The sequence below is a fragment of the Molossus molossus genome, unplaced genomic scaffold (assembly GCF_014108415.1).
Source record: "Molossus molossus isolate mMolMol1 unplaced genomic scaffold, mMolMol1.p scaffold_m16_p_13, whole genome shotgun sequence".
In the NCBI taxonomy this organism is placed as follows: Eukaryota; Metazoa; Chordata; class Mammalia; order Chiroptera; family Molossidae; genus Molossus; species Molossus molossus.
In genome coordinates, this window is record NW_023425348.1 from 87125099 (window position 1) to 87140197 (window position 15099).

At 38.0% G+C, this 15099-nt stretch overlaps 1 protein-coding gene across 1 annotated transcript; it reads left to right on the forward strand.

Moving 5' to 3' along the window:
* Positions 1 to 3352: 3352 nt before the first annotated feature.
* Positions 3353 to 14025, forward strand: MS4A13 (membrane spanning 4-domains A13). Its single transcript, XM_036259655.1, has 6 exons — positions 3353 to 3406; positions 6273 to 6413; positions 9622 to 9678; positions 10897 to 11016; positions 12523 to 12686; positions 13965 to 14025. The coding sequence occupies exons 1-6, from the start codon at positions 3353 to 3355 to the stop codon at positions 14023 to 14025; spliced, it is 597 nt and encodes a 198-aa protein (XP_036115548.1).
* Positions 14026 to 15099: the final 1074 nt, after the last annotated feature.

The window sequence follows — 15099 nt, forward strand, 5'->3', positions numbered from 1 at the left end:
GCTACCTTTTTTTTTTTTTTAAGTGAGTCATTGACTCAGCTACTTGCCTTTTCATTATTTACACTTTCTAAAGTGCATTTGTGGCCAAAATTTGAGAGCAAAAAGGCTATGGGTGATGCTGGTCGCTTTGCAGCAGTTGTGTATACAAGAAACGCTCCAGAAGGGCCAATATCAGAAACGGAGATTTGGAAAAGCCACTTCTCGAGATACCCCAAGTGGTGGTTGGCGTGGGTCAGACCCAGAGGCCCATGTGGCCTAACGAGTCTGAGCACAGTTCTCCCGCGCACCCCGCCAGGAGTGGGCGCGCAGGCGCACCAGGACCACACCGCTGCTGCCCGTTGGAAGCCCCAGAGGCCTGAGCGAGGAGCTGAGGGCCAGCTGGTCCTGGGCTCCTTGCTACCTAAGTGATGACCTCTGGGCAGGGCCTGACGACCAGGCCCTGAAGGCGCGGCCAGCTGAGATCTGCCTCTTCATCCAGGCCCGCGTGGAGACCCCCTTGGCCTGGGCCTGTGCCCTCGATCCTTGGGACCTGATGAGGGGTAATGATGTCGCTGTGCTTATGGGATTTCTTAAGCATTAAAACTGTAAGGGGGGCTGGAGACAGGTTTCGGTGCCCCTCAAGCCCCGGAGCTGGGCTCACCCAGTATGAGTCTCTCCAGGACGGGCCCTGAACACACGAAATGCACTCCCTGGCTTCTGGGAGCTCACGCCGACTCGGCACAGTGCTGTGATCGGAGGCACGCAGGTCAGAACCTTGGGGAACCCGGAGAGGAGGCTCCCCGAACGGTCCCTGTTGGAGCTGTTAGGGCTGAAACCGAGGGAGCGGCCCTGACGAGGCTGAGACGGCGGGCAGGGAGCAGTTCATGAAGGGCTTTGTAGGCCCCGCCAAAGGATTTGAAGACAGTGAGGAGTTGCATGGCTACTAAAGATGCCAAAGATGGACAAGTGGTTTCTAGACATGAGCTCTCTGCGACTCTTCCAGGCTTTGTAAGGCAAGTTTAGGGGGTTGGCAATCAGAGCTAGGGGCTTGTCCAAACGCTGCTTTTTCAGGTAGTGATGGGATCCCCAGAAAATACCAAAAAATAAATGATTCATTTTATTTATGAAATTCTTTACTTTTACAAAAATGGGATACTTAACTGGGTTGTACACTAACTTCATGCGGAATGTTTTTTTTCCTTAATTCTAACTATCGTTTAATTCCGGGAATATATTATAATATGTCTCAGTTTCTTCCTTTCATCGATTAAGCTGAGGATTTTAAATACACACACGCACTTCTCAGTATTGTAATGACTACCTCATTTTGGATGGTTTTGGTGGGGGCCTGATAGGGATCATAGTGATGCTAAGTATTCTTTTCTTCAAGTCGCTCATGCTGCTTGCTTTCTTTTTTTTTTTTTTATCCTCACCCAAGGACATTTTTCCATTTTTTTGTTCAGGTAGAGTGGGAGGGAGAGAGAGGAACAGAGAGAGAGAGAGAAACATCGAGGTAAAAGGAACACATCGAGTGGCTGCCACCCGCACAACCGACCAGGGCCAGGGACAAACTGCAACCGAGGTACATGCCCTTAGCGGGAACCAAACCCGGGTCTCTCCGGACCGCAGGCCGTCGCTCTAACTGCTGAGCCAAACCGGCAAGGGCCATGCAGCTTTCACTGTCCACTGTGAACGTGAAAAGAATTCATATACACAAAAAGGCTTATTCTTTTTCTTTTATCTGAAAGGTGAAATAATTGCAATCTAGATCCTCTCTCTATATATAAATTCTGTAATTCTATCCCTTTTAGTTAAGCATGACAGAGTGATTAGTTTTGGTTGCCCATAGACCTATAGCTTTCCTTTGGTATTTCTCAGAGGCAGTGTTTGAATATACAAAGCTTATGATGTATATTTCAGTTATTAACATACTGTTTTCTTTATTCCCTGTTACTAGCTCTTGTGTTCTTACCTAGGTTTGTTGTTTTTTTGTTTTGTTTTGTTCTGTTTTTGGTCTCTATACTTTATAGAATTCAGAGCTATTAAGAAAATCAGTTTTAGAAACTGAAGACTCATTAAAATAATCAAGTCAGCCCCGGCCGGTTTGGCTCAGCCGTTAGAGCGTTGGCCTGTGGTCCAGAGAGATCCGGGTTTGGTTCCCGCTAAGGGCACATACCTTGGTTGCAGTTTGTCCCCAGCCCTGGTTGGGTCGTGAGGGTGGCAACCGCTCGATGTGTCCCTTTCACATCGATGACTCTCTCTCTCTCTCTCTCTCTCTCTCTCTCTCTCTCCCCCACTCTATCTGAACAAAATATGGAAAAATGGCCCTGGCCAGTTTGGCTCAGTGGTTGAGCATCGGCCTGCGGACCAGATTGTCCCAGGTTCGGTTCCCGCTAGGGGCATGTACCACAAAAAAAAAAAAAAAAAAAAAAAGGAAAAATGTCCTCAGGTGAGGAGAAAAAAAAATCAAATCATGAGATTTTAAGAGTGCAGGGAATGAAAGGCCATTTAGTTAAAATCCCTCCTTTCTGAAAGGACAAAGGCTCAAGTTTTAAGATCATCCATTAGAGGATCACCTGGCTAAGTGGCATCACTTATGTTATTGACTTAAATATGACAAGTTAGAAGATGTAGAACAGTATAATTTCTGATCCACAAGAGGATAAAATCCCTTAAGGGGATACATTACAATAATACATATATTATTAGTCAGGTTTTTATCTTAATGTAAATGAGAAGATGATCTAAACACCAGGAAGGAATACAGGAAAAACAAACAAACACAAAAGAAGAAGAAGCTTTTAGGATTGTGGAAGCAACTTTGATGGAAGAAAAAGTTCTTTCATATAGAAACAGGAAATAAGTAATATGTTTGTGTCAGAAAAGAAATCACAAACCCATGATGAACTTAAGTAAAAGAACTTAGTTTTGTAAATGTCAGCCTGGCATTAGGAATTGCATTGAATTGATTATGAATTGCAAATGAATTGTTAAAAACTTTACTGAAAAGTGTTTAACACTATTCCCTAGATCTTCTTTCTTCTTTATCATCCAGAGACAATGCTGAATACTCACAGAAAATATCTGCAATATATCATTATCTTTTAGTCACAGAGAGATGTTCCAGTTATGGAGACTCTTATTCAGAATGGGTAGATGCAAGTTGATGCTGCTAAAACTGGAGGCATGGGAAGAAGAAAGCTATTGCTTCCTGGTTTGGGGAGGTGGTTGCGAAACAATAAGGAAAGAATCAAACTTAAGTATTTTCTTTTGAGCAAAGCGTGCATGTGTTCTGTATTGCTTTGTAGAAGTTTGCTAATAAAGATACCACCAAGGATTAGAGAGACAATCATCTAGAAGAAATGCTGGAAGCATGGCTCCACGTGCCTGGTCAAAACTCTCTACAGCAGATGCACTTGTGTTAGGGGTAAGTACAACTTCACTTCGACTACATTTGGGGTCATGCACTACTTCAATTTAATAGGGAATATTCTTGAATCTGGAAAGGGTCAGATTTGGTTACGTCAAAAGGGTAAAAAAAAAATTTGAATGTCGATTATGTTCTACAAATTTTTAATGATCTCATGCCCCTTTATAAACAAGTATCTGCTAGGCATAAGTACACTGACTAAACTAACATACAGATAAAATCCCAAATAGGAATAATTTTAAAAAGTGTTTTTTCTTTTAACTGTGAAAGAGATCTCTTTTAATTGTTGTACTACACAATAGGGTGATTATTAATCTGTCTCTTAAGCTGTAAACAGAGTTGTATAGTACTCTTAATAAAACACCAAGGAATTATGAAGATCATACTCTTTCACATCTGAAAGGGAAAAAACTTTCTACTGGATATGAACTTTTCCTTTGAATTTGCTATTGTGTGGACCAATTGTCTGTCTCCTACCTGACTTGTTCTTGACCTCTGTGGAATAACAGACCCTTAAACATAGGAAGAAAGCTCTGAGTGGTCTTCTCAGACTCAGGTACATATCATAATCCTTCACACTCATCCCCCCCCCCCCCCCCCGGGGAGGAATCTGTCCTGGAACCCATTCATTGGGTTTAGGTTAAAAACTTTTTTTTTTTTAATGTATTGATTTTAGAAAGAGAAAAGGAGGATAAGAGAGAGATTTGTTATTCCACTTATTTATGCATTCATTGGTTGATTCTTCTATGTGTCCTGACCAGGGATTGTTGTAACGTGTTCGTGAGATAACCAGAGACGCACAGCCGAATCGTAAAGGAGCACTTCACTACACCGGTGGGCTTGGGGGCGGGGAGGGACAGCTTCCCCAGATCCTCAGCACAGATTCTTCTTGCTCTTTTGATTTTAAAGACAGAAGCCCCATCCCCCTTTTGCCTCCCCACAGGGACCTGGTGCAGTAGTGGGTGTGGCAGGGATTACAGAAGTCAAAAGGGCTCACAAGTACCTGCAAATGCCTCCCAACATGTGGGGCAACTATAATCTTAGGCAAAATTCCTTTACTTCAGGGGGGTAATTAACCTATTATTGAAAAAATATTGAGGTAGGTCCATTGATGATAAAAAAATGAGTCATTTAGTCGCCTTAGCCAAGGTGCCCAGGTCAGGATCAAACTGGCAACTTTGGTATATCGGGATGATGCTCTACCAACTGTGCTACCTGGCCAGAGCCAAGGACCATTTTTATTTATTTATTATTAATATTTTATTTTACTATTTTTTTAAAAATCCTCACCTGAGGACATTTTGCATTCAACTTCAGACAGAGCAGGAGGGAGGGAGAGAGAGAGAGAAACATTGACGTGAGAGAGACACATAGACTGGTGGCCACCCACACAACCCCAACCGGGGCCGGGGACAAACTGCAACCAAGGTACATGCCCTTAGTGGGAACCAAACTCCGGTCTCTCTGGTCTGCGCACTGACCCTCCAACTGCTGAGCCAAAGCAGCCAGGGCATTATTATTATTATTTTTTTTAAATCTTTGTTGTTGAGAGTATTACAGATGTTTCCCCCCTTTTCCCTCATTGACCCCCTTCTCCCCACTTCCACCCCACAGGAACCATTTTTAGATAAGAAAGCCCATCTTGTCCTTCTCCACACACTAGCAGCCTTGCTTTCTTGTAGAGGTCTTCACAAGCTTTGGCTAAATGGGTATTTTGTGGTTTTATATAGAACAATTGCCAATTATATAAAAGGAGACATTGTTTTTCAAACCTAGTCACTCCTTTTAACAGTTGGAAAGTCACATGGAATTTATGTTTTGATACTGATGTTCCAGTACATGAGGTAATTTCTGGGAGCCTCCCCTGCACTGGGCACAAGAACCTCTCATAGTAATGCCATTCTTTTAAATTTGATGCACAGGAAATCTCAAATTCTAAATCTATAAAAGTGCATGAGATTGTTACCCCCAAAAGTGGTCTTTCTGTACCAAAAAACCCACTTATCTAAAATGTATTTTTAATATCAGCCAATTGCATTTATGTAGTTCATAGATTATTTGCTTTACAAAGAGCTGAAACAATTAAAGATAAAACATTAAATAGCTTTCTATTAAAGTTTATATAAAATGAAAATAATGTACCCTCTGAAAATTTTAAAGACTAATTAAAAATGTGATTCAGAATATGAAATACTAGTTTACATATAAATTCAGAAATAAATTTACTAAGCTTGTAATTATACTCTTACAAATTAAAGTTGAGGAATAATTCTCCTCTAACCTAACCCATCCTCATTCAATAGGAAGACCTTGTACAAGCAAGTCTAATTCAGATATTCTTTGAATATCTGTGTACCTCATGCCAGCATGCTTGTGAAAAAGATCCATACCAAATGTGCCTTTACAAAAAAGATATTTCAAACCTTCATAAGATTCAAAGTGATTCATCCTTAATAAATTATTAATGAACAAGAAAATGTTGGATATGTGGCCACCTGCATCCAAATAGATTAGTAACCACACTTTCTAACCTCAGTATTATCCTTTCACGCCATTACTTGGTAGATAGGAAAAATGGCTAGTAATAAAGTTAGATTGTCATCTTTCTTACAGGGTAATCGGCCAGAATTATTATGGAATAATCTAGTGTTCTAAGCATGGCTGATTCTTATTTGATAAACTTCAGCACTTACTAGTTAGGGCCTTCTTTTGGGGTGAACCAATTCAAGAAATATATGGTTAAGTGGATTGCCATTTTACTTTTATCTTTTGTAATAGTGTTGAAATTTCTCAGAGTTAACAGTTATTGGAATTGTGTCATAAATTACATGATTTCAGTACTAACAGTATTCTCTTCCCACAGGCTATCCAGATTTTGATGGGCATCTTTCATGTTTTCATGTGGTATCTCCTATTGACTTTGTATATAGGACAGACTCCAGGAGTCTTTGGGATATATTCACCCATAACTTACCAAGCAGGATGTTCTTTATGGGGAGTTGTTGTGAGTAGATGCATTTATATCATTTAATCATTCAGTAAATAATATGCATGCCACTAATGGAAGATAGGGAGGAGTTTCCAAACAAAGTTTTCAGGAGAATTATGTGACAAAATCCCAGGTTGGTAATTCATTCAAAATAAAATTCCTTTTTTTTCAACAAATATTTTTTGAGCGCTATTAATTTACCAGTGCTGTTATAAGAGATATGGATACAGGAGTAAATACACAATGACACCCATACATTGGGTTGTCCTTAGACATGGGAAAGAGAAAGAATCTTAACCATAATATCCTTTAGTATGATTAAGTGTTATATTTAGGATCACTACCTTAGCTTCCTCACACAATGAATCGACATGCACACATTTTCTAAATTTGTCATGACCTGCACTCTTCTGTGGTTTCTACATGGCCATATGTAGTAGGGAAATCTTGAGAGTGTGGCATCCTGGAAACCAAGCAAACAAAGAAATAGGAAAAGATAAACTATATTAAATTCTATTTTATCAAATAAGACAAGGGCTGACCATTGGATTTAGCAATATAGAGGCTAGTAGTAAACTTGATAAATAGTTTCAGTGGAATAATGGAACAAACGTCTGCCTGGAATTGGTTTAAGAAATAATGGAAGATGAGAATTTATTGATAGTAAACACAGACAAGTCCTCTAAGGACTTTGCTGTAATGTGGTATAATGAAATGAGGTGGTAGCTGGGAAAAGTTCGAGTCAAGAGAAGGTTTGCTTATTTGTTTCAGTAAGTTGGAAATATCATGTCTTTTATCGAGGAAACTGACTCAGAAGAGAAAATTGATGATATGAGATAAATAGTAGGAGGGAGGGATCATTAGAATCATGTGCTTGTGTAGGCAAGATATGATGAATTCTAATACACAAATGGCTAAGGGCATGGACAGTTCATCTTTAGCAGTGGTTCTCAACTACAGGTGATTTTGCCACTCAGAGGACATTTGGCAGTGTCTGGAGACAATTTTAATTTTCCTAGCTTGGGGTATGCCTCTAGTAGGAAGAGACCATGAATGCTGATAAACATCCTAGAATGCACAGAACGGTGCCCACAACAAAGAATTATCCATCCTTAATGCAAATTGTGTCAAGGTAGGTCACAGAAGGAAAAGGTAGAGGAACAGAGAGAGAGGAAAAACATTTTGATAAGTAGGTAGATGGGATGTTGGAAGGTTGTGGAACTTTTCTTCCAGTAACTTCAAATATCTCAGTGAAGTAGAAAGCAATACGATGAGCTGTGAGTGCAAAGGGGAGAGTGGATGGGATGAGGAGACAGGAGAGGACATGAAATAGTCATCCAGGAAAAGTGAGAGAGTGCATGTATTGTGGAAAAGTAGTCTGACTTGTACACAGCAGTGAGGGCTTACTTAAGCTTAGAGTTTGCTGGGACAAGATGGTTGTGTGTCTTCTTCAGGCCATGATTGGCTGCGTGGGTACAGGCATGCAGTAAGAACTGCATTTCATCAGGATTTTGGTCTAAGCATGTAACTGTGATTAAACAAGAAAGGTGCAAAGGAGTTGAGAGTATATATAGGTGAATGTTTGTAGTGGTTGACCATGGAATTTAAGATAATGAAGGAGAGAATGTAACAGGGAGTTGAGGGGCTCGGATTATAGATCTAATGGTGTCAAATAATTGTTAGATTTGTAATACTACAGGGCATAAGCCAGGAAAGTAGAAGTTGATGATCAGAGTGGGATTGAAACTGAGATTTGAAAGACGTTACACTTATTGGCAGAAACAAAGACAAGAGAATGGTATGGAGTGAGTGATTGAGATAGGAAGGAATTAAAGGATTAAAGGATATAAATTCAAGCCCAGGGTATTAGAAGGATTACATATGCATATATTAAAATACCAAGGATTAAAAGATTTAGAGACAGGGTTAAAGACAAGAATTAAAATGACATGACTTTAACCAGGAGGGATAATGGGTGATAGAATCTGATGATATTTGATTCAAAGCTGGAGGAGAGAGAATGGTTGGAAATAGCAATGAGGAGCAAGGAGACCACTTACCCCATGCGTACAACCAATGGTATAAGGGCTGTTGGAGACAAGGTGGCCACTGCTTGAGAGGACTACAGCTGAAGAAGTGGCCTCTAGAAGATACTCTGCCTTTATACTTTGGCTCACAAGGGCCAAAGCACTGCCGTGGAAAACAATAGGAGAAATACAGTGAAGAGCATATTTGGCTCCTAGAATAAATTATCTAAAAATTCTATGAAGTTTAAACCAATGCCAAACTTCTTATTTAGGTCATAAATTTTGAAAGGTATTTTGTATAGCACATGGTGTAGTAGTTTAAATGAGAGAGGACTTCAGTTTAAAATTAAAATGATATTTTCACTTTACATTCTGAATTAGCTCTTACCTTCACGGTGTACATCCTTGGAAATCTCAGCTTTTGTTGCAGAATGAAGTGCTGAGTGTGTAGATTTAAGTTATCCTGAGGAGTTAGTAAGCTTCTGATTTGGCCTTTCTATATGTGGTATATAGTATGAATACTATTTTTCCACAAATTAGCTTTTGACTTGGATCTTCATCAAAAGCACTGCAGCAACACAGATAATATGAAAGGAATATTTCAAGGGAATTGTTCAGCCCACTTTTTAAAAAATGGCATCATTTTATACTTCTGGGAAATGGACAAAGTAGCCTGGTAAAGGAACCTCTTTTTGAAAAAGACAAAAATATGAATAGCAGTTTTTGCCTGAATACTGCCATAGTCTCATTTAAGAGATATATTTTGAACAAACACAATTTGAAGTAGACTCATGGGCCACCTTTTTCATATCTGAATATGTGTACAGTAATTATAATCAGTAGCATCATTTTATAAGGAAGCACAGCATCAGCAGTAATAAATGAATGAGTTCAGAAAGCATGCACACATATAAGCAAATTTAGCCCCTGATTCAGGACCACGTAAGCCATTTTTGGCATATACCACAACCTGGATTCTGCCCGTTGCCCCCTATATATTCCTGTTGTTAGTGACCCATGATTGCCTTTCAATTCATTACTATGAGTCCTCACTCCTTCAACTACAACTTTTTTATATTTTGTTCCTCTTAGTATTATGAAAATAATTGACTTAGAAGAAGGACTTGTTAAAAGTACATTTTAAGTTTGATAAGCATTATTAATGAATATTTATAAATATATGTTTTTATATCCAGTTTATCCTTTCAGGAGCCCTCATAATAACAGTAGCAAGAATTCCATATCCATGCCTGGTAAGTTGAATTGTTTAGGGTATCTTAGATATCACTTGTCACAAAACTAAATAGGTTTAAAAAAAAATAGTATTTAAACAGTGAAGGAATCTACCCTACCTATAAAATAAATGAAGGAATTATGTGAAATCCAATAGCACATACTTTAATGTAGACACACATTATATTAGTTAGAAACATGATTATGAAAAGTTTCCAAATTTAAATATAGTGGGGTTTTTGTTTTTTGTTTGGTATTCTACCTTTTTTCTAAGCGTATATAAACTTTACTGTTAGAAAAATGTAACAGGACCTAATGCCTTTATATACTGATATAACACTGCTATAAAACTCCATTTGCCTAACTATCCAGTTTGGGAACAGGATTGTATCTTGTAACGAAATAGAAGCTATGTCCAGAATAAAGATCTGTCTATGGTATAGATGGAAAGATATTGGGAAGAGAAAATCTTAGAGCTAAACAATACCTTAGAAATGAATTCATCTTATCTTATAATTGTAGAGATAAAAACTGTACATAACTGTACAGATATCTAAAGGTATTGATGGATTTTTCCTAGAGAATTAAAATGCAGCATTAAAAATCATTGATCCTTATTTGGCTTATTTCTACAAATAGTCTTTTTTCTTATATTTCCTTTTACAGTGGAATCCCTTTTATTCGAATCACATCTTATACGCTTTCTTCCAACTTACTCAGAAAATTATAAAATACAATATTTCTTTAGCCCAATTGAATAATGATATTTTAGTGTTTTCTCCAGATTAACTGGATTTCATGTTAACCAAAAAAATATTTTACTCCAATGGGACATACCAACACTTCTTATTTTATTTATTTATTTATTTTAATCCTCACCCGAGGACATTTTTCCATTTTTTGTTCAGACAGGGTGGGAGGGAGAAAGAGGAAGAGAGCGAGAGAGAGAAACGTCGACGTGAAAGGAACACATCTAGTGGCTGCCACCCACACGACCCAACCAGGCCCAGGGACAAACTGCAACCGAGGAACATACCCCTAGCGGGAACCGAACCCGGGTCTCTCTGGACCACAGGCCGACGCTCCAATCGCTGGGCCAAACCGGCCAGGGCTGCATACCAACACTTCTAAATCTTCAGAAAGTAGATCAAAGTTTTAACTAGATGATTTTCTCAGCATACCGTCTAATCAAAGTGTTTATTCTGATTATAATAAATCCCCTTGTATCTTCTTTTCAGATTACAGGTGCTATAATTTTGAACATCTTATCCATACTTCTTACAATGATTGCAGTAATTTTGACAGTAGCTGAACTGTTTACTTTTCATTCTTTGTCATATAGGAATTATGGACAAGCGGTAAGTGACCAACTCTATAGGGACATATTAATTTCAAAATGATTCTTTTAAGAGCTTTTGAAACCTTAGAAGGTAAAATAAAGTTTTTCATTGGTCTTCATAAGATTCTCTGATTTAATGAGTTTTTGATTGAAAACACTAACTCAAAAATAATTCTAAGATGATTTTTGGGTAAATGTTACTAGAATATTTGGGTTGTTGACATGCCCAATTAAAACACAGCAAGTAAATAATTTGAAGGTCTCCGTGGTAAGTGTATCTATCTGCATTAGACATGAGATCACCGATGATTCTCTTAAAGAAAAGTATAATCCTAGACTTTAAAACCATAATCAACAAAAGAATCTTACTAGTGATGCATATAATTGGAATTGTAGACACCTAGTAATTTCTGGTTTAACATATAGCGTTCCATGTATAGCCTATTTTTGTATCTCAAATAAATTTTGCTTTAAGTCTGTAAATACTAAATAAATGTGAATATCTTTACTGATATCACAATAGATTCTTTATTCAATTGTGTTGGCTTTAAATTCAGAATCACAGATTATTAGTGTTGCAATACTTAAAAAATCGTCCATTAAAAATTATAACCGATTGGAGTGGAGCTCTTCTTTGTTACTGAACAACAGGGCAAGACAAATAACAATTTGAAAGTTTTAATCCAAATGTAATTCTAGTGAGTAGAAGAGTCATTGTAGGTGAGGGATAAACTTCCTGTTCCCCCTCCTTCTACCCCCACTCCAGAGGACCATTAGTGGAAGGAATTCAAACATGGAGAACAAAAGCCTAGAGGACAATGAAATGATGAGAGAAGATGCAGGAATACCCCAAAATAGATTGTGTGTAATGAGTGATGTATTGATTTAAATAAGAATGTATCAGATTTTCCTATAAATTGAAAGAAAAGTCTCTACTTACCTTGGCAATCTAATCTGGGAATCTTTAATTATAATTGTGGGGCCAAAGATAGAGAGGGGGAATTAAATATAAACTTATTTCAAGTTATTTCAGCTTACCGCTCATTACTCATAAGATTTTGTAATCATCAGTTTAAGATAATATGGTGTAATTGCCAAGGCCAACCTTTTGCAAACAACATACAAAACAATGCAGACTGCATTTATCTGACCTGAGCTCAGTATCAATGATCAGTTTCTCAGTCTCCATGTTTTAGCTTTATTTGCTGAGATTAGTTACACAAAATGAACTTGTATGCTAGACCTACATCTCTCACCCGCTGTCTTTCCTTTTACCTACATTTACTAAAGCAGCCAGCATTTTACAAGATTTTCCATATGCCAACCTTTCTAACATAAGCAAGTGATTTGGCTAAATCCACAAACTCATCAAGTTACCAGTGTTCACAGGTAGGTGCAGTCAGCCCCCAAAGTGCATGCCTCGAAATACTTTTATTTTTCTCTCATACTAGGAGCTCCCTTCTTGAACACAGTTGCTCTTACTAAAAACAATAATGTAAGACTTCTCCTTATTTTCTGGTTTCAGAAACTTGGGAGGGAAGTGTCACGTGTTTTACTGTTGTCCTACCCCTTGGAATTTGTTGTTGCAGTTTCATATTCGATCTTAACCTGTTCTGATTTGGTAAGTGTTTATCTCCTCACTGGCCTATCAAGGGATGTTGATTTTAGTAGGCTCTATGAGGAGATGAAGTGCACTGATCCAATATGTTTAAAATCAATAAAAATGAAATATGTGATAACATTTCCTTTGCTTTTAAATGTTTTCATTATTTTACTGTTTATACAATTACAAAAGGAATAATACAACTGTAAATAAAAATGTTAAAAAATTATCAAGTTAGTGTCCTCTTGCCCTGGGTGGTGTGGCTCAGTTGGATGGAATGTGGTCCAGTATACCAAAAGGTTATGGGTTCATTCTGGTCAGGGTACATCCCTAGGTTGCCAGTTCAATCCCCAGCAGGACACATACAGAAGGCAACCAATCACTGTTCTAATCTCTCCCCCACCCAAACCCTCCCTCTAAAATCGATAAACATATCCTCAAGTGAGGATTTTTTTAAAAGCTACTGTTCTCTTAATGTAATTTTTGTCATACCCACACATGCAAATCTACACAAAAAGATACAGACAGACACACAGTTCTCTGTGTTGCTAACTGTGCAATCATACTGATATTGTTTGGTCCCATGCATTTTTTTAACTGTCACAAAAATCTTTTCATTACAAAGACTATCTAAACAATGCCTTTTAATAGCATCATACTTTTACTTAAAATTATTTTAACATTTCTTTATTGCTGTATATTTAGCTGGTTTCTAATTTTTGAATTATAAAACAATGATGCAGTGAACATCCCAGTACATATATTTTTGCATTTAAGGCTAATATTTCTGTAGGTAGTTGATTTCTAGATGTGTGCAGTTGACTGTTGAACAACAAAGAGGTTAGGGACACTGACACCCTCATCCAGTTGTAAATCTGTGTGTAACTTTTGACTCCCCAAAAACTTAACTACTAATAGCCTGCTGTTGACAAGAAGCCTTACCAATAACATAAGCAGTCAATTAACACATATTTTGTATATTATAAAGGGTGTCCCCCCCAAAAATGTATACAGGATGTTTGTAGATTCTATTACACTTTGAAAATGAAATGTATTTTAATAAACACTGGCTTTATAATTACACATTTTTGTGTATACATTTTTTGGGACACTTTACATATATGCGATATTCATACAATAAAGTAAGTCAGAGAAAAGAAAATGTTATTAAAGAAATTATAATAGAAAATACATGTATAGCACTGCATTTATTGATACTGTAAATTTATGTCATCTATTTATAAGATGAACTAACTGTCTGTGAGCACCTGCATCAATATTGTCTTACAGGGTATGCATATTACTAACACTAGACATAAAAAATGAAAAGATAATGTGAAAAATAAATTTATATTTATTTATAGGTTTAACGATTCATGCATTGATAATGAAAAACAGCAATATGATTGCTTTGTGGTAGCCTAGGGTAATTGATCTGATTGCTTCACAGTAGCTTAGCCTATACACTAATAAATGAATCATTCACATCTTTATGGCATACAGTATTACAGTCATATTCATAATAAAGTATAGGAAACATTGTTACTTTTTTTTTAATCCTCACCCAAGGATACTTTTTTTTTCATTTTTATCTTCAGATAGAGTGGGAGGGAGGGAGAAAGAGAGAGAGACATCAACGTGAGAGAGACACGGAACCCACAACCAAGGAATGTGTCCTTGACCGTAATTAAACCCGTGACTCTTTGGTCTGTAGGCTGATGTTCTACTGCTGAGCCAAACGGGCCAGGGCAACATTGTTACATTTAAAAAAAAAACAAAAAACCATTTACCTGTGACCACAGGCTGATATGCACTTTCTTCTATTAAAGAGAGGCATACTGTACAGAAATGTAATTCTGTAACCATTCCAGACTTCCAAGATGTGCTCTCTATTGGGGTTCTCTTCCATAGCATTGACAATCCTTTCCATAGAGTACCATGTTACCATGTATAATGATGGTCCTTAAAGGTCCTTATAACCCCTGATCTAGAGGCTGAATCAAAGATGTCAGGTTTGGCAGCAAGTAGACTGCTTCAACACTTTCATTGTTGAACTCATGAGGTTCTGGGTGGCCAATGGCATTGTCCAATATCAAAAGAACTTTAGCCCTGGCCGGTTTGGCTCAGCGGTGAGAGCGTTGGCCTGCGGTCTACAGAGACGCGGGTTCGGTTCCCGCTAAGGGCATGTACTTCGGCTACAGTTTGTCCCCGGCCCTGGTCAAATCGTGCGGGTGGCGGCCACTTGATGTGTCCCTTTCACGTCGATGTGTCTCTCTCTCTCTTCCTCTCTCTCCCTCCCACTCTATCCGAACAAAATATCGAAAAAAGTCCTCGGGTGAGGATTAAAAAAAAAACAAAACGAACTTTAAAAGGCAGTTATTTAGACATAGAGACTAAAAAAGCAATTTAAAAGATCAATGAAACAAAGAGCTGGTTCTTTGAAAAGATAAATAAGATTGATGGACCCTTCGCTAGACTCACCAAGAAACAGAGAGAAGA

Coding starts and splice junctions, on each gene's coding strand:
- MS4A13 (XM_036259655.1), top strand. CDS start 3,353: ATGGCTCCACGTGCCTGGTCAAAACTCTCTACAGCAGATGCACTTGTG. Junction 9,679..10,896: donor GAATTCCATATCCATGCCTG/GTAAGTTGAATT, acceptor TCTTCTTTTCAG/ATTACAGGTGCTATAATTTT. Junction 12,687..13,964: donor AGGCTCTATGAGGAGATGAA/GTGCACTGATCC, acceptor ATTTATTTATAG/GTTTAACGATTCATGCATTG.